Genomic DNA, 21,099 nt, shown 5'->3' with positions numbered 1-21,099 from the left:
GTCTTGGCTGAGCAACGATCATTAAAGAGTCGGCTTCGAATTTTACAAGAGTGCCATGGTCAAGCGAACCGTAGTTGAAGACGTAACGACAACGGCATCAATCACGTTCACGGCTATGAGACCCACATGCTCAATAGCATGATCATTCGGCTGCTCTCATGGTTCCACTTGGCACCGAAGATTTTGAAGGCTAGTTGCGGCCACAGCATTACTAGGCTGTAGGAGATATAAGGTTCGCTATGCTGCTGTGCCTGCATCATGTACGGCAACGCTCTCTGCACGAGACTAGCGCAATCGGGCTCCAGATCTTTGTGAGTATGGACCGGACCAGGAGCAGAAACCGACAACCGCTGCACCGCTAAAGGCATTTTCGGACATGCCCGTTATGTATGTGTCTGTCGTCGTCCGATCTTGGCCACCGATCTTAGCCACCGATCGATTGGCATCATCGAACGCACATGCATGTCAGTTACACAGGCGCAGCACGTTGTCAGCATGCCGAATTTGTTCAAGATACAGGTTTGGAGGACGTATGTTGTACGCGGACGCGTCAACTTGCCAGCAGCTGGTATCCCTTCAAAGGTGGAACTGTTGGGGCGCTGACGGTAGCACAGATGCAGGACTACCCCAGGTAGGTCGTTACGCGCTCAGAGTCTATCGGCAAACAAGACCAGTCGGTAGAGCTCCCGCATGCGTGCTCCCTGCAGTACATCAGTAGGCGGATATTGCAGTGACATTCCCCGAAGATCTGAGCCTTGGTGACATTTCGGACGCAAGACCCCTTGACGTCGAGCCGCACAACGGCAGACCCGTACCTGAAGGCTGAAGGCAATATACCCGTAATTGACAGAAGCGAGCGGCGCTGCAACGGTTACCTCTGGACTGCAGTGACACGCAAGGTCGTCTCGGTTATAATTACCCAGAGAGTGTGGTTGTTGAACGGAGTCTTACCTCGATGCGGTGCGACTACCAGTGAAAGCATCTCACCTCGGCACCAACCGAAAGCTCCGCGATGCTTGTCATCGAGTCAGTTTGGGTGCGCTGGGGTAGAGGAAAGCTGCAGCAGTCATGATTACCTTGCCATGCAAGCGCAATGGGTATGTATTGCGAACACTCCACACAGCACCCAAGGTACTTGGAAGTGCTTGATATCGCGATTCCCTTGCGACCCGAATGTACGGATACGCTACGAGGATGACGGTCATTACAGACAGAAATCGGCCCGTTCATCCATGGTATATGTCAAGCGCCTGCCTGATCCAGTGTGGCTAGTTTGCGGCGGCATTGCCACGACAGGGATCGGCCGATTGGCTCGGCGTGGAGCGAATATCACGTGAAGATCGCCATGGCGGTGCTGCGGGGCAAAGCTTGGTTCGCAACACGAAAAGAACGCGTCGATTACAGTAAGAGCAGGTACCATGGCCGCCATCTCCACATCCGGGTCTCTTGACCCTCGTGTTGGTGCGGAGCAGATTGATTGTGAGGATGCCGTGTCATCTCGTATTTTTCCCTTTCTCAGGCTTCCGCGAGAGCTCCGTGACCAAGTGTGTATTTCCTCCACCCTGTTGGAGCCTGGTCTGATGGCGTTATAGATATACGATTACACGTTCGCAGCGCAAGAGTTCAGCACCGACAGGGCTATTGAGCGCCGTCACTTGAAATACTTCAAGCCCAGCGCTGCTGCCATCCTCCTTGTGACCCGCCATAATTACTTTCTCCTCAACCGTCAAGTCGCCCGCGAAGCGCTCGAAATTCTCTTCAAAAACCACACCGTCTACCTCAGCTGCGGACCGTTTGTCCTCAAGGCCCTATTGGAGAAGATCGAAGAGCCCAATGGACCTGGCAGACAGTGGCTGAAATGGCTGAAGAAGATAGAATTGGACTGGCTAACGCTACCCAACCTGCAACATTACCCGCCAGACAGAGAAGAAGGAAGGGACGTGTGGTACTGGGAGCATGACCAAGTAGAGGTTGATGTCGACTACGTACGAGGCGCCTATTACAGCGGCCATTACGACGAGTACGATCACGAAGGGAAATCTTACGACGACAACTTCTATGACGCCTCAAACTCGTCACTGTACCCGTCCTTTCGCCAGCCAGCTACGGCACAGCCCTCCAACGCAAACGACCCCTTTGGCTTCGCAGGCCACTACCCGTTTGCCGATCCCACCCACGACCCCGTCCGCGAAGCCTACGCAGCAGACATCGCCACAAAACTAGATCTCCTCGTCTCAATGGAAGTCACACCGCTCTTCACATACCTGGCCTCACCCACCTTCAGTCTAACCAGCATAACACTTCCGCTGAGATTCATATCCCGCGGTTCCCACCAAAGCCGCAGCGTCTCGCGGCCAGGCTTCGCTCTACCCCTCAAGATCCGGTACTGGGTCCAAGTCTGCGTGCACGCCCTCCTCATGCTCGCCTCTCCACATACCGAGGGCACAGCGACGTCAGCGCCGCTGCAGGAGGTACGTGTCAAGTACGCGCCTGTGGATATTTGGGCGTCCATGGAACCGACGGACGACTTACGCCGTATTGTGGACGCGGGGGTCTGGTTCGATAGCCCAGAGGAGGGACAGGAGGTGGAGCGGGAAGGCGAGGGTGAGGCGTTCCGCGCTGTGTGGGAGGGCATGCGCGCGAGGACAACACATGAAGAACGGGAGAAGATGGGGAGGAGGTGGGGGTTGAAAGCGGATATTACGTTTATTCCTTGGGATGGAGATATGGATAGTGGGAGGGTGGGGGATGAACTTGAGATTGTTTTTTCTAGAAACGATGATGGTGCGATGATGGGATGATGGGGAAGGCTTTGGTTATGAAGCAATTGGATACCAAGGAGTCACACAAAATACGTTTTTCAAACCAGAAGAACAGGTATCTCAATTCAGTAAACAATCTTCTACTCTTACATGCCTTGTCTGATGTCCAAGGTCTGGTTGGCATCTAACACCACACACTCGCTCTCACAGCTAGTGCGCCATGTCAATGCGTAGCCTACCAACACTCATCCTCAAAACCTTAGCAGTCGCTCATTCGCAGGTACCACAAACGACAGCCGTGGGTCCGTAGGCTGAGACGCAACCTAAAAGTCCCAGAAGCTCTTATCCGCGCCCTTGCGTCCACCCATACCGTCGCCCTCAGTCTTGATAGCAGTCCCCCTCGCGCTCCTGCTGAATCCACCATTCTCCTTCTTCGCCGGCTTGGGGTCGTCCTCGAAAAGAGACCACTCGGTGCCCTTGCGTCCACCCATGCCGTTACCAGCAATGTTTATACCGCGGCTATCGGGCGAGTCTGCGTCAACGCCCCAGTGTGTTTTCATAGAACTACGGGTCTGGCTCTTGTTCTTTGTAATGTCCGACAGGGCGCGCGCAGCGGCTGGATCGACTTCGTTGTCGGTGACGTTGTTGGAGTAGAGGCCCTGGCCCTTGTTGCTGCGTCCGCCCTTTGTGGGCGCAGGGTCGCGTTGAGCCTCGGGAGTGCCGTTGTCGTCGAGATCAAAGTGCGTGTCTTGGTCGGGGCGGGCCTTGTGGACAATGGGTCGGCGGACGGGTGACGTCTCCTAGAGTGACACGGACGTTAGCATGTGTGTGTTTTGGAGGTAGATCAGGGACTTGGAGGCAACACGTGTCTCCGGCTGATGGAAAGCACCAACCTCGTCGTCGCTCCAGCCAAAGTGCCGAACCGCGCTGGGTAGCGTCTTGGGCTTCGACTTGTCCGGGGTAGTGAAGTCGTCGAAGTCCCAATGCGCATCGTTCCTGTTGCGGTTCTGGTCGTGCTTGGACGGTCGTGAAGTGTCTCGTACCTTTGGCGTCTCCTCACCTTCACCGAGGGTGAAGTGGTCGTACTTCTTGGAGCTGGTCTTGACGCTCATAGGGGCGACTGGGTGCTCGTCCTCGCCCTCCTCGAACAGCCGGTTCGCCTTGTAGTGCTTTCCGCTACCCGCCTTGCCTGGGATCCTCTGGGGTGACGGTGAAGGGGATCCAGCATCCGCGCCAGCGAACAGCTCCGAGTACTCGCGCGGAGGAGGCTTCGCAGACTGCGCGCGCGGTACTGACGGACCAGGGCTGTGATGCTCCTCTTGGTCTACCTGGCGGGGCGCAAAGAGGTCGAGCGATGCGTGCGGGTCGTTCATGGCATTGTTTGTCGATCGCCTGGAACGGTCGCTGATGGAGACCTCATCCACGCCACGAGAGGCCGACGTCGAGGGGCGCGACGAAGCACTCGGCTCGGGCTGTGCAGCTGCTGCATTCGATGCAATCAGGCGAATCTGTTCGCTGCTGTCGCGGATAGGCCAGTTGCGAGAGCGCGCGCCAATGACGTCGACTTGCTTCAGGAGAGAGCCCTGGTCCCAGTACTGGCGGATCTGTGTGATCTTTCCGGAACTGTCAAAGTGGACCATATGGACCTGTCACCGTCAGTAAAGGCATAGCGACATGGTTGAGGGGGTCAAATACCATGGGGAACGTCACCGTTCGGTCGGCGACAAAGTTGTCGTCGAGGCCTGGCAGGTATGCGCCGCCGCCATTGATGAACTCAATCGTCGTCTCGACATCGACACTCAGGCCATTGCTGCTCTCAATCACACTCAGCACCTTCTCTTTGGTCTTCTTCAACAGCCTCTCCTGGACAGACAGGTGCTTGATGATGGCTGTCGCGTCGCTGATGCTGGTCGTAGTGGTGACATAATGAAGAGAGGCATTGTCCGCCAGCGCGCCCGAGGAAGGCGTCGCCAGGAACCTGGTGTACGTGTCACGGAGTGTCATAACGCCGTATATATCAGCTGTCTAGCTAATTGCTGTCGTGCGTATGGATACTGGGGGGCGAGTGTTGTGGCGGGTCAAGCGGGGTGTAATGGTTTGTCGTGGTACCAATGTTGGGTGTAAACAAATGCTGGCGGACGCGCGTAAGATTATGTACCAATGCGGTGGGGAAGGTGAAAGGGGAACCACCAAATTGAGGGTAGCAAGCTCCCATATGGCTCGCAAGAGCCCCCGGTCTTCAATCGCAAGGTGTTGTTTATGCAGGGGTCCCGCGACAAGCCCCGCCTAGATCAGCCACCAGGACGGTGCCGGACTGCGGAGATCAACGCGGAGAACAATGTCATGCAGCTAACGGCGCTGTGGTGGAGATCTGGTTCGTTGTCACACGCCATCTTCTTCTATTGACTCGCTGTTCAAACAACAAAATCATCGACATTCCGAGTCCGCCCAGGTTTGCTTCTCCGTATCGTCAATCACTGGCGTGTTTCAGATGGCTTCTTCATTTGCCGACATGAACTGGACGCCTACAATTACTATCCACGCTATACAAAGGAAGATTACACACATTACCAGGCAACTACAGAGAGAGCAATTACTTCCTTATGTGGCGATACTCTACTCAGGCAATTACAGGGGTGGCGTTCGATTTTTCCCTTGTATGGTGTGACGTACTGAGGCAGAACACAGTCACAGCTACATACGCAGCAATAATATTTGTCGACCACGGTCAGCACTCCTTCGGCTCCCCTTGCCATCTTTGCCTGACACCATGCTGTCGTTGCTTGCTTTTTTCTTTTCTCAAATCATGAATTCTACGTATTTTTTCTCTGTCATGTGAAAAGAGCAGGGACAAGTAGGGTGTGAGCTCGATGAGCATATAACGCTATCACAAGTCAGATGAGGCACAGTGACGTGTTGGAAAGTCAAGTGCGGATCAAAGGTAGTCTTGCTTGTGCCAGTGCTGCTGATGCAGTTGACTGTTACTGTCATTCCGACGCCAAATTCTTCCCAGCGGTCGGAACCTATCCCTGAGGGAATAGAAACAGACTTTCTGAGGTCACCCTGCAAAGTCTAACCTCGACATGGGTTTTGACTGAGGTCAAACATGCGAAGGCATTTTCGTGTACCGACTCAGAGAACTATGGAAAGCAATCGTCTCGCTCGTGAAGGAACAAGAATTGATGCGTTGGCGTAGAAACGAAAAGATTGCATCTACCAAGGCCATCACCCAACCCTATCATGTATCATATCAAGGTTTTGAAGACATAACTATCTTAAATATTCCAGCTCTCAAGGCTTTGTAAGTTACACTTCTTTGAGACGTGTTGTTGATAGTATGTTAATAGATGTAATAGTGCTCCTCTGCCTCCAAGTTTACAGCAGATCACAGTGTGCAAGATATACCAGGTCAAGATCGATTAATGTACAATACCTAGAGTACGCTGCGATCTTGTACGAAAGCCTTTCGAATTTCCCATAGTCGATACACCTTGACCTCACAATAGTGTGCTTTCACCGTCACACGAAATAATTCTTGCCAGGTTATTTTCACACCCTGCGCGCGTGATCTCCAGCGTAGATGCTCATCACACCTTGCGTAAATGGGATGCTGCCCCGTTCCGATATCGCCAACCGATACGTGCCATGACCAAGGTCCATGAGGACGTTTGTAAGAAACGTGCCTTCAGCGCTAACAGTGATGAAATAGTGCAAATTGTTGCCGATCATCTCGGTAGCAATAATGATACCTTCCACGATGAACTTGAATTTTCCGTTCTCTTGCCAGCATGAGCGAGGAACGGAGCTGATCTGTCTCTTCGCAAGGCCTCTCTCCGAAAGAGCGTCGTCGGCAGAGCGCGAATTGGCAAGATCCCTGAGCTCCTGTGAGTAACATGTTTTTTCTCCACGCTAGGAAGCCTACAATTCGGAACGGGATTCAACTTGGTTGACTTCTCCAGGGCTTGCGCTGCGAATTGGGATTAGCACAGTCATCTGAATATGTTCGATCGTCTTACTTGGGGACTCCGAGTGATAGACCCAACGGAGTTGCGGATGCAAGAAGAGCATAGTAGAAGAGCTTCATGATTTGTGATTGCGAAGGATGAGATGCTTGGAGAATGTACAAGTTTGATGCACAATCTTGGAGGGTATTTGCAACGACTTTATATCCCTTGTGTCTGCCGTACCTAGACACGCGGCAATTTGTGTCCTTGTCTGGTTCCGAGCATTTAGTCACTGGACTTCACAACCTTGGAAAGCTCTACGGCCGCGACTTCTCAAACTCAAGTTGGAATACGAGCTGACGAACCTTCCATAACCTTGGAAATTATCTGACATCGTGCCGTACCGAGGTAGCTCGCAGGCCAAGTGCCGGTAATCTTGTGATCAGACTTACCTCCATAGGTCAGACTTTCCACCTCGACATGCAACAAAGTTTGAAATCATTATGGGGAAATATTGGGGGCATAAGCACGCTTGGATCCAAATCCGGAGTACCTGTAGGGCGAATGGAGTGGTTTCGGGTAGTAAGAGATCACTATGTTGTATTAACCATCGTGTTGTAGCAGATGGTGTGTTAGCACGCGAACATGCCTAGGTAGCGTCAACACGTTGTTCCCTCATAGCACAACTCAATGACTATTGCCATACAAATCAGGCCTCCTCGAGACCCAAGACAATGCTACCTAGGCACACGCTCGTCAACATGTCGTTGATTGTTGATGGAGAAAGATCCTCGTAAGCATAAGCCCCCTCCACGCGCTAGGTAGGTATGGTCAAGTCACCTTTGTAGGCTTATCTAGGTAGGCAAGGCTTGTAAGGAGATGGTCTATTAAGATACCTAAGTATAGCAGGACCGTGCTCTGATGCGTCTAAACTCGGTACTTCCAAAAACTTTCTTTGCTGAACCTATCTACGTAGGTGTTCAGATGTAGACATACTACCCTATTGGAAGGTTGAAACATAAGCTCTAACCCCAAGCCTGTAGTATTCTACAGTCAGCAGCGGCATGAGGAATGAAATCGTTATTGTCGTAAGCACCGACTTTCATGATACATAAACCTTCGAAAGACATCCTCGTGTAATAAGGTTTGGATCAGTAACCAAGGAACAATTATAGCCGTCTTCCAGTTTGAGAAACATCGATTCACAACTAGCAATTGCTCGTCTCACTGGAGATCAAGATATATAAATATAACTATGGGCATGCTCTTCGATCATATCTCACCACAACTTCAATTGTATCCTTCGTCAGACCTGCATCCATTTTCTCAACGATCAAAGCAACCATCATGAAGCTCACCACCATTGTTCAGTTCTCCTTGTAAAGTCCCAAGATCCAACCCGTTGTTTCTCTTGCTAATCGTGCTGACAGCCTGGGCTTTCTCAGTCTCGCCAGCGCCGACAATTGAGATCGCTGCTTCTGCCACGTTCGTGGAACAGAGAGTACATGTGCCACTACGAAGGCCTGCTCTGATTTCAGCACTCGTGCATTTGGTAAGTGCTGATCAAATACCTCGTGTTGTTATACAATAAACTAATGACAATTGTTTAGATGGTAAAGATGTAAGTGGATATGAATGCTTATATGCAGGTAGTTCAGATGCTGACCCTTAGAAGTGTATCGCCGAGCCTTTCAAAACGAAGATCAAAGGTTCCGAGTTTCACGATACCTGCGTTAAGTACCTCGGTGGTTCAGAAAGCTGCTGCACTCGTCTCGATAGGGTGGGGGGCCCAACTCTTCGCTCGGATGGTTGCAGGGGTACTTAGTGAATTGGCGACCGTATCTAGGACTCTAGGTGACTCGGTTACATTGAGATATCTAGATAGGCTCTCGGCCGATTCGTCTGCTCATAAAGTTGTGGTGGGTGATCTATGGGCATGGTAGAGCAGGTTTAGTATCTTGGTCGACTCCGGAACGAATGGCAGGAGAAGTGGTACGGATCTCTATCTTGAGACTTTTGAACAGGGCATCTATCCATCTCAGCTACACAAACAATACATTTCCTGCCATATCCTGAACTGCAAGTTTCTGTCATTCATTTGCTAGCTTCTTGTCTTACATGACCGCTGAGGATACGTTGCGACCAATCCCAATTTGGGTCCAGAAGACGACAAAGGCTGCTTCAATCATTTGAGAACAAACGTGCATGTTGTATGAACTTCGGCGCCTGTAATCTGCTGCGGTTGGCTGAGTTTCTCCGTGTTTTCGGTACCACACCTGAGTTTTGACGGACCCCATGACTTGCACCCACAACGCTTCCATATTCTCTCGACATTACAACCTCAACTTGCTGCACTTGCCTGGAGCCAGTACCCAAGTTGCTTGGCAGAAGCCGATAGTGCCCAGCATAATGGACACAACTAGTGTAGTGACGGAATCAATAGGTGAAAGGGTATATTGGAGTGATGCGAAACGCTCGACCGTGTGGAAAGTCGACCTTCCCGATTTGTGGACATGCGCACGCTGAAAAGAAAGGAAATGTACTCGTACAAGCATACTCATCAATGGGTGCGCATCGTCTAGTCGTCCGAGCCATCCTCCGGAAGCCCCCTTAGTACATCCTCCACAATTACAATCAGCTCATCAACACCCGGTCGCTCACTCGGCTCCAGCCTCAAGCACTTCCTCACCACCTCTTTCACACTATCTGTGATCGCATCCTCAGGGTTGGCTTTTTGCTTGCCCCTCTGCATACCCTCATCTGGAAACCTCCAGTCACCGCCCAATACACATATGCTCAGGCTACCACCGGTTTCGTCTGACCTAGCCTCAAAGGGGCTCTTGCCGACCAAGCATGCGTAAAGTGTACAACCGAGCGACCAGATGTCGACTTTGGTGTCGATTACTGAGCCCGTCTTGACGTCGAAGAGTTCGGGGGCGCGGTATGGCATGGTCGAGTGTTCGGCGGCGGTATCTTGGATTTGCAGGGCAAGGGAGCGTGAGGTTACGGGTGTCGGGGATGGCGCGAGGGAGCCGAGATCCATGAGGATGGGTGTTTTGCCGTCGTCGTCTATCATTATGTTGCCTGCAGGTGTTAATCGCTAGAACATACCCATGCATGGGATTTGTGAGTTTGCATACCAGGCTTGATATCCCGATGCGCATATGCCCTCTCTCCACCAGGCGCAATGCCTTCATGCGCCGCTGTGACTTCAGACTCTTCTAGCAATCCTTCCGCCTCCTGCTCATCGTCTTCCTCATGATCGCGGTTTCTCCTGCTCGGGCGCATCTCCATGCTCTCTGCAGCTTCCGCATCTGCTCTCTTTGCGTCTCTCCTGACCTTCTTCGCCTTGCCCTCACTTCGCGCGCCGCCAGGCCCGCCCTTGACCTTGTACTGGTGCATCGCCTTTAGCGCTTTGCAGACACCCAAGAACAGGAGCATGAGTCTCCGCTCGGGGAACTTTGTGTGGTTGACTAAGTTTGCGTTGATCATATCTTGTAGGTTACCGCGACGGTAGTATGGGAGAAGGATGTACACAGTCTTCGCGGACGCGTCTGATTTGTCGGTCTCAACGGAGTAGTCGATCGAGTGTATGATGTTTGGATGCGGCGAGAATAGTGTGTAGGCTTCGACTTCCTTGAGCGCCAGGCTCACGCTCTCTTGTCCAAACGGACATCGTATCTTCTTGAGCGCAAGGAGTTGTTGATTCGAGTTGTCTTGTACAAGATATACATATGAGAAGCCACCCTGCATCGCAATAAGTCGATTGGTTGCGTACCATCGCAACATCTCAGCTTACCTCGCCCAGCAACCGTAATATCTTGAAACTCCGACTATTGATTTTGAGTTGGGGTGAGCTTGGAAAGCAGACCATGCAGTTTGTGAACGAGTATACGACGTCCAGGAAGTATGTGCCTAGTGAACTCATCGTGGCGGTTGTTGTTGCGACTGCGACGTGTTTGTTTGCGAGCTGATGACAGCTACGGGGTCGGTGTTCGTGCGACGCGCCAAGAGTGGCTGAGGTGGCGCAACATCTAAAAGCCCGGAGGCCGGTTCTCCTTGTCCTCGTCGTCGAGGGGCGCGGCCACGGGTTTCTACAGCACAGATTAGCATTACACATAGAGCTCCAGTACACAGCACTAGAAAGTGAGTACTTACCGACTTCTTCCCCCTCTTCTTCTTCTCCTTCTCCTCCTCCTTCTCCTCCTTCTTCTCCTTCTTCTTCCTCTTCTTCTTGGGCGGCCCAGCGCCCGCCGCTTTCTTCGCTGGCCGCTTTGAGGGCGCGGCAGCCCCAGCCTCAACGGGCTCAGGCTCGGGCGCAGGCGCGGCCCGGGGCCAGAGGCACTCGAATTCGTCTACACTGCGTTAGCTTGTATCTACATATGGAAGTCTTTTCTGGATATATGGGTGCTGGATATGATAGAGGATGATCATGATTCGTATTTGGGCTTTCGTTCCAGTCGACTCCTGTGGATCGCACTTACCCTCGTCCCCTGCTGGGACCGAAAAGGCCACAGCGACGTCGATGGCCTTCACTGCTGGAGAATGTTAGTGTTGTCTGCAAAAGTGGACGTGCGAATGGAATACTTACGCCAGGTAGGTTCTATGCTGGCTAAAGAAAGTAGCATGTCAGTAACATTCTCCGAAAGAAATCCAATCACAACTTCTGTAAAGCGCGTAGACCAAGATGAGGTTGGCGATTGATTCTTTCTATGGTGATCTTGGTGGTAGCAGTCACCACTCTGGTGATCGCGGGACTTGTGGCACTGAACGGATGCTTCCCGGCATACTACTCGAAACGTAGCCGCGACATGAGAAGCATCGGACAAAGCTCGAGAAGTACTCACTTTCTGGGTTGGGCAAGAAGCCCAGCGGGCGAGCCCAGATCGCGGCACACTGGTTACTAGGGCATAGGTCAGTCATGATTGCAGAGCATTGCCACACAGCTCATTACTTACTCCATGATGTTGTCGGATAGTTGAAGCATCATGGAGTGAGCGGCCGGCATTCTAGATAAGCTTGCAAAATTCGTTCCCACGTGCTTCGCTAACACTGAGGGTAGTCACGACTGAGGGTAGTCACGACTGAGGGCAGTCGCGACCAAGGAAGTCGCTACCTGGCGGAAACCCAATGACCATGAAGGCCTAACGCACCCCAGCCATGGGCACATCCCTTACAGGTTTTAATCCCAGGCCTCGCTTTGACGATATAAGGAGACTTGTGTCGCATTCCGATGTTCTGCCTCATCTATGCGTTCATAGGTTGTGTGATATTGATCTAGGGATGAAGTTTGCAGAAAGTCCACTTCTTTACTGGTGAGGTGTCTGGATCGGGTAGGAATGCAACGAGCCATCGATTGCTATAGTTGCAATAGAGAACAAAGACCGAAGTTGATAATGGAGACGAAGAAGTTTGGTAAGACGTGGATCTTATTGTGGGTCTGTAGGTACTAGTAAGTGCAACTCATACTAAAAAAGAAAGGCTAGGCCTATGAGTGATTCCTGTTGAAGGAAGTCCTCCTTGTTGATGGATTCAGATGGTTGAGCATCGATTACATCCTCACTAAGGAACCATGTGCACCTCTGCACCATGTGAACCAGGATACCGCCAACCTCCGCAGCCGCAAAATTAGGAGGAAAGCAAGAAAGGTACGCCATATCCTGCTTTGGTGCTCACACATGGCTGACCTCCGCAAGGATCATAGACGCAGCATGTCCGAAAATGACCAATGAAGAAACCTGAATATCATGTTAGTGTTTGCGATTTCCCGAAGTGATTGTAATTCACCTACAAAAGAAGCAAACATTCGGCTCAGTCGTCAAAGCCTTCGAATTCTGGTGTTGGCGATGGTTCTCATTCGATGTCCTCGACTTCATTGCCCAATGGGTCATCTTCTCCTTCTTCAGCATCGCTAAGATCATCGTCATCCCTCTTCAAAGTAGCGATATCAAAAAGTTGCTGCTTGAACTCTTCGCCCGTCTGCTCTTGTACAGGTCGAGGCTGAGCAACGAGTAGCGACATCCACCGCTTGTTGGCCGCAACCTCGTCTGCATTAACTTGAGCTTTGTTTGACCCTACACCAGCTATCTGGTTGCTTGTGTAGTATCCTGGATTCTTGAAACCATATCCAGGTGTCCAGCTGCAACAAGGGCGTCCGAAGATCAAGCATACGTTGCAGACGAGGAGGTCTTTCCTTCCCTTCAATTCGACCTGATAACAACCATCCGCTAGGTGCTTTTGCCTTTCGGTCCGCATCAAAGCACAGGTGTCGCAATTAAGTCGTGTGGTACCCAAACACTTGAACTGACCATTGACGTTTCTGAGGCCTGAAGCCATCATTTGTTGCATGACTTCGTCTGGTTTGATGTGTCGACCGTCGGCCATAACGAAAGGCTCAGGCAACTTGACCTCGATGGTCTGAGTGTGATAGTGGTAGACAGTCTGGAGAACATAAGCGCATCCCGTAAGCCTAGTCATCCAAGCCTGTGCGTGATTGGGCTCTGCGTTGAACAACCACTGCGTCATTGCAATGGAGCGGTAATAGTTGATGTTTGAGCCAGCATAGCTCTTCGCGTCGAGAAACGTAAAGATCTTCCGACTGTGTATGTAGCGGAACCTGAAGTTACCGGATCCGATTGGATATTCCCATTCCATGCGCGCTGCCAGTGCACGGCCTTGCTGTAGACGGGAAGACACGAAGTCAGTGTGTGCATTACTTTCGTTTCATACGGTTATAGCTTACCTGCCAGTTGAGAAACGGACCAATTTCGGGTAGTCTTGACCACGCGTTTGGATGGGCTTGGCCGTCAGTTCGAACCTCGAACACTATATAAAACGGTTGACGGTGTTTGGGACCCATAGTCCCGTCTTTGATGGTTTGCGTATGGCTGACACCGAAGAAGTAATCTCCTTGATGCATCTTTGCGAAGACGGGTATCTCGAGTCCATCCTTACCCTTCTTCGAGTTGTAGTTTGCGATCTTTGGCTTAGCGCTCCTAAATATCGATATTGGCATAACTGATCCGTTAAGGCGGGACTTGACCAGGGTGTCGTGACGTAGGAAGAGACGCTGCTCTGTCATCAAGCCCCACTCTTTGAAGGGACTGCTGTAGTTTGCTCCAAACGATACACCGAAATTCTCTCGGTTAATAGCACCTGGAAAACCGGTGATCTGGAAGACCTTGTCGGAAGCCTGTCTGAAGTAGAAAGCGGCATCGGTCTCTTCGGCATGCCGGATAGCGGTGTCACTGTCTATCACGACAGTGCGGCCTACGTTGACAAGAACACTCTCTCTGTATGATTCGAGAAGACACACGAAGATTTGCTCGACAAGGTATGCAAAATCAAGGTTGTCCTGCTCTGTTATCTTACAGAGCGCCAACGAAATGAGGAATCTAGAATTGCGAGTCAATTCCCCGTACTTGCTCGTAGTGTGTGGATGCTGATCAAATCGATCTCTAAAGTCGACAGCCTTGCCAACGTAGACATATTTGGTATCTTTCCGCCAGAACTGGACGTCGGACGTCGAACAATGGTAGCGTAGGTATACACCTCCGACCGTGCGTTTAGCAAGTTGGAGGTCGATCTTGATAGTCGATGCGTCAACGATATCTTGAACCGTAAACTTGGGGCGATTTAGAACATCGTAAAGGCCTGCCTCTTTGATACCCTCGATGATGGTCTCGACGACAGAGCCGATGTCGCCTCCCTTACCATTGAGATGTCTCCTCTCTAAGAGCGTTGAGATCTTCGAACCCATGAATGGCGCTGGATTTGTGACAAACTCATCGAGAAGGCCGGCGATCGTTCTTGCAAGCCTAGAGGTTTCCCGGACTTTGGTATTTGAGCTGGGTTGTCCCACAGCAGTATAGCGTCCGATACGGTCAAGCGCCTCAGGACTGAAATTCATTTGGAATTCCCAGTCCTTGATATCGTCTCTCCACAGAGCACCTCGCTCGACGATTTCGGCTGGTACCTGAAGAGTGCATTGTCAGTGTGAATCCAATACGTAGCCCTGGAGCCGCATTGTAGATGTTAAAACTTACCCACTGGTCTATATGATATTCACTGCCACGGCTCCACTCTGAGGCACCTCGGATGTAGACCCTGACGTGACCATTCTTTTCTTCGAACCATTGACCGACCATGCCTGAAATGTGATTGTTAATATGTGATTCTTATTTAATTCCGACTGTATCCTCGAAAAGTCCTTACCCGCTGTGAAATAGGATGCGAGGTCGCGATTAACGTAATCTTTGACGATGGTGCATCCATATCGTTCCAAGCCGCGATGGGGATCGCGGAACCTGTCGACAGACGGCCTGTTACCAACGGGATCTTCAATCCAATTTATGAGAGTGTCGGTAGGGATGCGAGAGAGGAGGTTCGGGGGGGGGGGGGGGGGGGGGGGGGCGCGGGGGGAGAAATGCGGCATGTTGGTAGTGGTCCGGGACCCCGGTGGAAGTTCAAGTGCACTTACTATAGCTTCAAGTTAGTAAACCATACGTGAAGTGAAAGGCGACGTATACTTGCTGGAGCTTTGAGACAAGATACGAATACTCAGATGGATGTTATACCACTGCCTTCGTCAAGGCTAGGGCAGGTTCGGGTTGCCCAGGCGTGTAACTGATCAACACTATACGACTTGCACAAGGCGTGCTCGCTGTAGGTGTGGAAGTGGAAAAATGTGGCGACAATCACTACAGATACGGACTTGTACCTAGATAGTATCGACACCAAAACAGTGGGCCTTTTCCGTCCTCCTTTCGAATACGCACCAGGACAAACTGGCTGGAAGTGGCATAAGGATGGCTGGTGTTCAGCATTCTCCGGAGCACTATTGCAGAAGGGCATCAAAAAGACTGCAGACGAAGTTCGAACAACATACGAGAAGCTTCTCAACGACTCAAACAACAAGGCCAAAATTTCAAGTCTTCTCTATGACCCTGCAGACAGGGATACCGCAGTGTTCAAAGACGAAGCAGCTGCATCATTCATGGCTACCTACGGAGACGATGACAATCCGTACAGCTTGATCATCATCTGTCCATATGTCCGCGCGGATGGTATCGACTGGGAGCGCATCTACGACACCCACAACCGGCCGCCAATCTACTCAAGATGGTCCACCGGAGAGCAGGCATTATATGAACCGATCGTGCTTATGTGCTTGCCTCAACTCGAGACCAAGCTTGGCAGAGAATCATACAACAAGTCCGTAGATTGGTTCACAATGGACCCACTCGTAGGCTCTAAGTTCTCGCAAGAGGTGATGTACCAATCAACCGTGTAAGTCGCTATCTCCCCCTGACAATTTCAACATCGCATTAACTATTGCAGGTGGACTGAGGAGAAATTGCAACTTTACATTGGCCATAACAAGTTTCCCGAAGAGCTTGGAACGGAGGCCTTCCGAAAGGCTTTTGTTCGCATTCATCGGATGGTCGCTCTCGGTTATCCGATTCATGACCGTGACTTGCACAGCTATATCGAACAGTATGGTAAACATCTGTTGAAAGTCCAGAAATACGAGCAGTCTGATTCGGAAGAGGAAAAGGAAGAGGAAGAGGGAGAGGAGAAGAACGACTCCAGGCCAGTGTTCACATTCGAACCCAACATGGGCGGGTACCAAGTACCGTATCGCGTTGTCACGGGAATAATCTTGAACCCTAGTTTTCGCGCCCGACACATTGCGGAGGATTGGGATGATGCTATCGAAGCCTACATCAAGTGGAGCGTTCAGAAAGACGACAAGTTGGCTGAAAAGTGCTTTGATGATTTTGCCAGGGAATTGGAATATGCTGCCAAGAACGTCTGGTAGGGTTTGGTCGCGCTTCTTGGTCTTCTGTGATGGTTTCAAAGTCTTGTTTGCGTTGCCGATGGAGGAAAAAAAAAAGTCGCACGGGTGACCATGCCGACTGAGTTATGGACGGATGGATGATCGAAATCCAGACCTCCTGCATTTGGACTAGCGAAAAATGCAAAGCAGGCGCTCTACCACTGAGCTATACGCCCTGATTATGAATAGTGTGGCAATTAACCATAATATCATTTTGATTAAAAAATCTCATGACAGCTTCTCAGGAAGAGGGGCGATGCACCTCTGACGTGTGCTGCCGATCACCGCCCGAAACATGCCGATTGCCGCCCGAAACATGCCCCTTTCTACATGGAGTCAATCCGGTTGATCAAACTCGAGAAACTTAGCCCGGGTCGTTCTTGCTACCGCAACTACGTGCCTGTCTAACTAGACTGGTGTCCTGTATTGCGGAAGGTCCAGGTTTCGATCACCTGCCCGTCCACAATATCATGCTGAGTCTTCGGGCTCAAGTGACTTTTTTGCCTGTCCTTTCCCTACAGACAAATCGCCGTGCAACAAAAGAGAGGCTCTTAAGCACTAAGACATTGGGCATATCTCTGCAGGAGGTCTGGATTTCGCTCATCCATCTGTACACAATTCAGCCGCCGTGGTCCATCCGGTCATCTTTTTTTTCGTCCACCACCTCCACAGGTAACGCGAACAAGACTTTGAAACCATGCTAGAGACCGAAGAAGCGAGGCCAACTCTCACAAACCGTTCGTGGTAGCAAATACCAAGTTTTTGGCCAACTTATTGTCCGGTTGAACGCTCCACGCGATGTAGGCATAGATAGCATCATCACAATCCTCCGCAATGTATCGGGCGCGAGAGTCAGTATTCAAGATCGCTACCGTGATCATGTGGTACTTTACTCTGCGCGTACTTCTTGCCCATGCCCGGGTCGAATGTGAATACTGTCTTAGGGTATTTTTTCTCGTCTTCTAAATCAGACTGCTCATGTTTCATGACTCCAATCGATGTATACCATACAATTCGATATAGCGGTGCAATTTATGCTCATTAATCACCCGCTCGTCCATGTGCTCGGCTGATTCTAGCCGTTGGTTGGTTTTTTGTTGTTGGTTGTAGCATGTCAGGACAATTGTGTTACTACAAACTTCATCTTTGGTGCTTGCCAGCCATCTTCTCTACACTTTTAAATGCTTCAATAGACACCTCTGTGAGTACAGGAATGACCTGAAATGAGAGGTTCGTGTATGCTGAACAGCTAATTGGGGAGGTCTACGCCACAATATGGATAGGAAATCGAACCGAAGAAAATTCATCGACGTTATCACAAGAGGCCAGCTCCCCCTAAACTGTATGTCAACTTGTTGACAATCTATTCAATTTTATTACCTCTATTCTCATAGACCGCTGGCAGCCAATTCCCTATAATCAACTCAAGGCCAAACATTCTGCGGCCTATCATCAAAAGTAAAATCAATCTTCCCATCCAACACCTCCAAGAAATTCTCTTCTGCACGATTGACATCATACAACGACCGCGCAGTCTCCTCGCACTGGTGATACCACACCCTCTCAAAATTAAAATCTTCTTCGTCTCTGTCGGGCAATATTGCCCACTCGGGTATCGCACACGTGTCCTGTTCGCCATCCATGTACCACCAAAACCTCATCATATCGTCCCGTTTACTGCGCCAGTTGTCGCGATTCCACCTCTTTTTCATGGGAGAGTGCTTGTCCCATCCGCGTACAAGATTGCGGTAGTGCACGATGGGATGGATGTATTCGTTTGTCTCGCCCAAGTCGCTGAGCTTGGTCCATTTCTGTACTTTCCTTGTAGCGTCGTATATCTCGACTTCTTCGTGGCCTGGCTTGCGCGGACGTGCTCCAAGGAAGTGGTAGAAGCCGCCGTACGAGTCTACGAGAGGGCCCGTGCCCCAGCTGAAATCGAAGTTGGTGTGTTCGTGTGGAGGGTCACGCCGCGGAGGTTTGAGTTCGTCACAGATGAGACTGAAGCTGGGGAGTTTCGGTAGCTTGTCCAAGAACTTCTCAAAGGAGCCCTCGTGGTGGTAGGTACAGGCGTAGCGGATGCGGAAGAGCCAGCGTGTGTATTGAGCCATAAAGAGTGAGAAGGCATGGCGGTCGATGGTAAGATGAGGGGAGATGACTTGGAGCATCCAGCATAGAGTTGCTGTGGAGATATCTAGGCAAACGTCAGTATATGATCCTGCGGGTGTAATGCGACATCACCTACTCTCGGAATCCCCTTTCATGTCACCAAAAGCGTCCTGTGATCCTCCGCCGCAGTTGGTATGAACGCCTGGAAACTAAGAGAAACATCATCAGTGTATTCTTCCAACTTGAGTATAGTTCTACATACCCAAACCTGTTTCAGCTCTGGCGTTTTTCGGTTCGGATCATCAACAAGATCCGTGGGAATGTACCAAAGGGTCGGGCGGAAAGCCCTGCGACGCTCGTCCAGAGCTAGTGCTTGATATGCATGCTCGATGTCTTTCTGATGGTTAGCAAGGATTGCATCTTTCTGGATGAATGAAAACTCACTCTCCGTCAGCTTAACATTGTGAAACCCGAATTTCGTCCTTGCCCGTGCAAAATCCAAACCAATCAGGTCTGGTACACCCAATGAGCCAACAGTATCCCAGACACCCACCACCTTCACCTTTCTGCTATCCTCGCTGACTGCAAGTTCCCCGTGCGGTCGAATCTCCCATACTTCAGTCATTAGTCGAAGATCATCTAAGCCAGTGTTCCTAACATCGATGCCAATCTTCTCCATCTCTTCTCCTTTTTTGCTGAGCTTGCCATTGGTAAACAACTTCCATGCTTGCGTTTCCCTGAACTCGACGCCTTCCTCATTCGTCTGGTAAAGACGGTACAGTTCAGGGAAAAACTGCATACTGGTCGGTGCAATGACACCGATATCCGAGACCAACCCAGCAACCGCACGTGCTGTGTAGGCACCCCTCGAGAACCCAAAGCAGAAGATCTCATCCCCTGGCTCATAGTTCTGCACGATAAAGTTGTATGCCTCGATCACATTTTCCGCCAACCCAGCTCCCGTGCCACCCTGTCGTCGCGCTTCAGAGGCACTGAGATTCCCGGTTCCTATGCCCGAGTCATAATAGACGATCTGATGGAATTTCCTCGAAGGGTCGTCTTTGTCTGCGCCAACACGCGCAATCAGGCGGCAGAGTCTTGTGACATTAGAGGGTATGTTGTTTTTGCTGCTAACGCTGGACTGCCACGTACCATCGCAGCAGATGACCAGTCGTCGTCCCCAGGCTTTGTTGTCGTCCGGAATGATAGTTAATTTAGCCATTGCAAAGAGTGAGAAACTTGTCACTCTCTGTAGGGCGCAACGCGAATTATAAGGATGATGAAAATGTATAAAGAAATATGCTGAGACGCCGATCTAGTATCGTACCAGGACTGGAGTCTGGCGAGCGCGAGGACGTTCCAAGGTTGTATGTGACACTCAGGGGTAAGCACAAGTACAAACAGATGAAGCTCACCAGGTATAAGCCACGATGCTGCATCCAGGCAATGGAGTAGCGCAGCTCTTCTGATTTAACCTCGCAGATCTCATCTAGCAAATGAGCGGTGTTGCAACGCCCAGTTGGCCGCCTGAGTCGCTAAAGCGCCTCATCGTCAAAGCGCGACTGGCTAAAGGGGGCGCTGCCGATTAACATGTATGATCGCAACATGAAGCGCATCGGATCTGCACATTTTGCATCTCTCCTAAAGAACGGGTCAGGCTGCGAACTACTTGAGTGTGTCAGGCTGGTGTGAGGGTGTGAAGCCGGGGCTGGAGGGGTTGCTTCTGTTCCCCGCGTCGGCCCGCTCCCTGGACGTGGCGGATGCGGCGTGCGTTATTCCATGGAACCACGCTACACGAGGGAAAACTTGAACACTGTACTTAGGTAACTACAGGAGAAGGGTTCAATCTTTCCTTGTATAGCAATAACCTACCTAGGTAACTGCAATGGAGCGTTTGGTCTTTCTCTATATTGCGACACTCTACCTAGGCAGCTCGACAGGGGCGATCGATTTTTCCCTTCCAATGTTGTATGCCGCGGAACCAGAAACGATAGTACGCGCTGATCACGATCGCCAGCTCGCCATGATCACACTCCTCCGAGCTGGACGACTATGCTAGAAATAATGCCCAGGCGCATAAGTGGATGGCTGCTGACCGAGTCGATGCGACCTTGAAAGCCTTGAGGTGCTGCAGGTAGAATTGATGGGCGCACAACAACAACAACAACTACCATACGGTCGAGGCGTGCCAGCTGTAACCCGAATTGAGATTCAGGCAGCGGCAGGCACGATCATTATCCGATCTAGGACATTGCACCAACAGTCACGTCTCATCGTCAACAACTGGATTTTTGTTACACCAATGTGGGCGTATACACACACGTTTCACTTGGCACGTGCTGGTTGTCGCAAAAGAAAGACCGAATTCGCTTGAAGAGAAGTTTCCTGAAACCCGGATCTTCCACAATCAATCAAATGTGATGCAAGTAGATGCTTTACCACCAAGTCA

At 50.9% G+C, this 21,099-nt stretch overlaps 7 protein-coding genes across 7 annotated transcripts; 2 read left to right on the top strand and 5 right to left on the bottom strand.

Annotated features, from left to right (window-relative positions):
* Positions 1-1,418: 1,418 nt before the first annotated feature.
* On the top strand, positions 1,419-2,801 carry ACET3X_006484 (uncharacterized protein; the record flags this gene model as incomplete). The annotated part of the gene is made up of 2 exons (XM_069452619.1): positions 1,419-1,544; positions 1,593-2,801. The coding sequence occupies 2 exons, from the start codon at positions 1,419-1,421 to the stop codon at positions 2,799-2,801; spliced, it is 1,335 nt and encodes a 444-aa protein (XP_069305252.1).
* Positions 2,802-3,085: 284 nt separating this feature from the next.
* Positions 3,086-4,766, bottom strand: ACET3X_006483 (uncharacterized protein; the record flags this gene model as incomplete). The annotated part of the gene is made up of 3 exons (XM_069452618.1): positions 3,086-3,562; positions 3,656-4,408; positions 4,458-4,766. The coding sequence occupies 3 exons, from the start codon at positions 4,764-4,766 to the stop codon at positions 3,086-3,088; spliced, it is 1,539 nt and encodes a 512-aa protein (XP_069305251.1).
* A 4,518-nt stretch (positions 4,767-9,284) lies between these two features.
* ACET3X_006482 (uncharacterized protein) lies at positions 9,285-10,634 on the bottom strand (the record flags this gene model as incomplete). Its single annotated transcript, XM_069452617.1, has 3 exons — positions 9,285-9,790; positions 9,847-10,453; positions 10,506-10,634. 3 exons carry the CDS (start codon positions 10,632-10,634, stop codon positions 9,285-9,287), a joined length of 1,242 nt encoding a protein of 413 aa, XP_069305250.1.
* Positions 10,635-10,740: 106 nt separating this feature from the next.
* On the bottom strand, positions 10,741-11,714 carry ACET3X_006481 (uncharacterized protein; the record flags this gene model as incomplete). The annotated part of the gene is made up of 6 exons (XM_069452616.1): positions 10,741-10,800; positions 10,865-11,061; positions 11,191-11,244; positions 11,298-11,318; positions 11,554-11,609; positions 11,665-11,714. 6 exons carry the CDS (start codon positions 11,712-11,714, stop codon positions 10,741-10,743), a joined length of 438 nt encoding a protein of 145 aa, XP_069305249.1.
* Positions 11,715-12,559: 845 nt separating this feature from the next.
* Positions 12,560-14,853, bottom strand: ACET3X_006480 (uncharacterized protein; the record flags this gene model as incomplete). Its single annotated transcript, XM_069452615.1, has 3 exons — positions 12,560-13,384; positions 13,449-14,681; positions 14,752-14,853. 3 exons carry the CDS (start codon positions 14,851-14,853, stop codon positions 12,560-12,562), a joined length of 2,160 nt encoding a protein of 719 aa, XP_069305248.1.
* Positions 14,854-14,996: 143 nt separating this feature from the next.
* ACET3X_006479 (uncharacterized protein) lies at positions 14,997-16,526 on the top strand (the record flags this gene model as incomplete). Its single annotated transcript, XM_069452614.1, has 3 exons — positions 14,997-15,069; positions 15,412-15,994; positions 16,046-16,526. The coding sequence occupies 3 exons, from the start codon at positions 14,997-14,999 to the stop codon at positions 16,524-16,526; spliced, it is 1,137 nt and encodes a 378-aa protein (XP_069305247.1).
* Positions 16,527-17,968: 1,442 nt separating this feature from the next.
* Positions 17,969-19,872, bottom strand: ACET3X_006478 (uncharacterized protein; the record flags this gene model as incomplete). The annotated part of the gene is made up of 4 exons (XM_069452612.1): positions 17,969-18,735; positions 18,787-18,859; positions 18,913-19,043; positions 19,095-19,872. 4 exons carry the CDS (start codon positions 19,870-19,872, stop codon positions 17,969-17,971), a joined length of 1,749 nt encoding a protein of 582 aa, XP_069305246.1.
* Between the last annotated feature and the right edge of the window lie 1,227 nt (positions 19,873-21,099).

Source organism: Alternaria dauci, chromosome 6, assembly GCF_042100115.1.
Source record: "Alternaria dauci strain A2016 chromosome 6, whole genome shotgun sequence".
Taxonomy (NCBI): Eukaryota; Fungi; Ascomycota; class Dothideomycetes; order Pleosporales; family Pleosporaceae; genus Alternaria; species Alternaria dauci.
The sequence above is the reverse complement of the archived record's forward strand: the minus strand, read 5'-3'. Positions and strand labels throughout refer to the sequence as shown.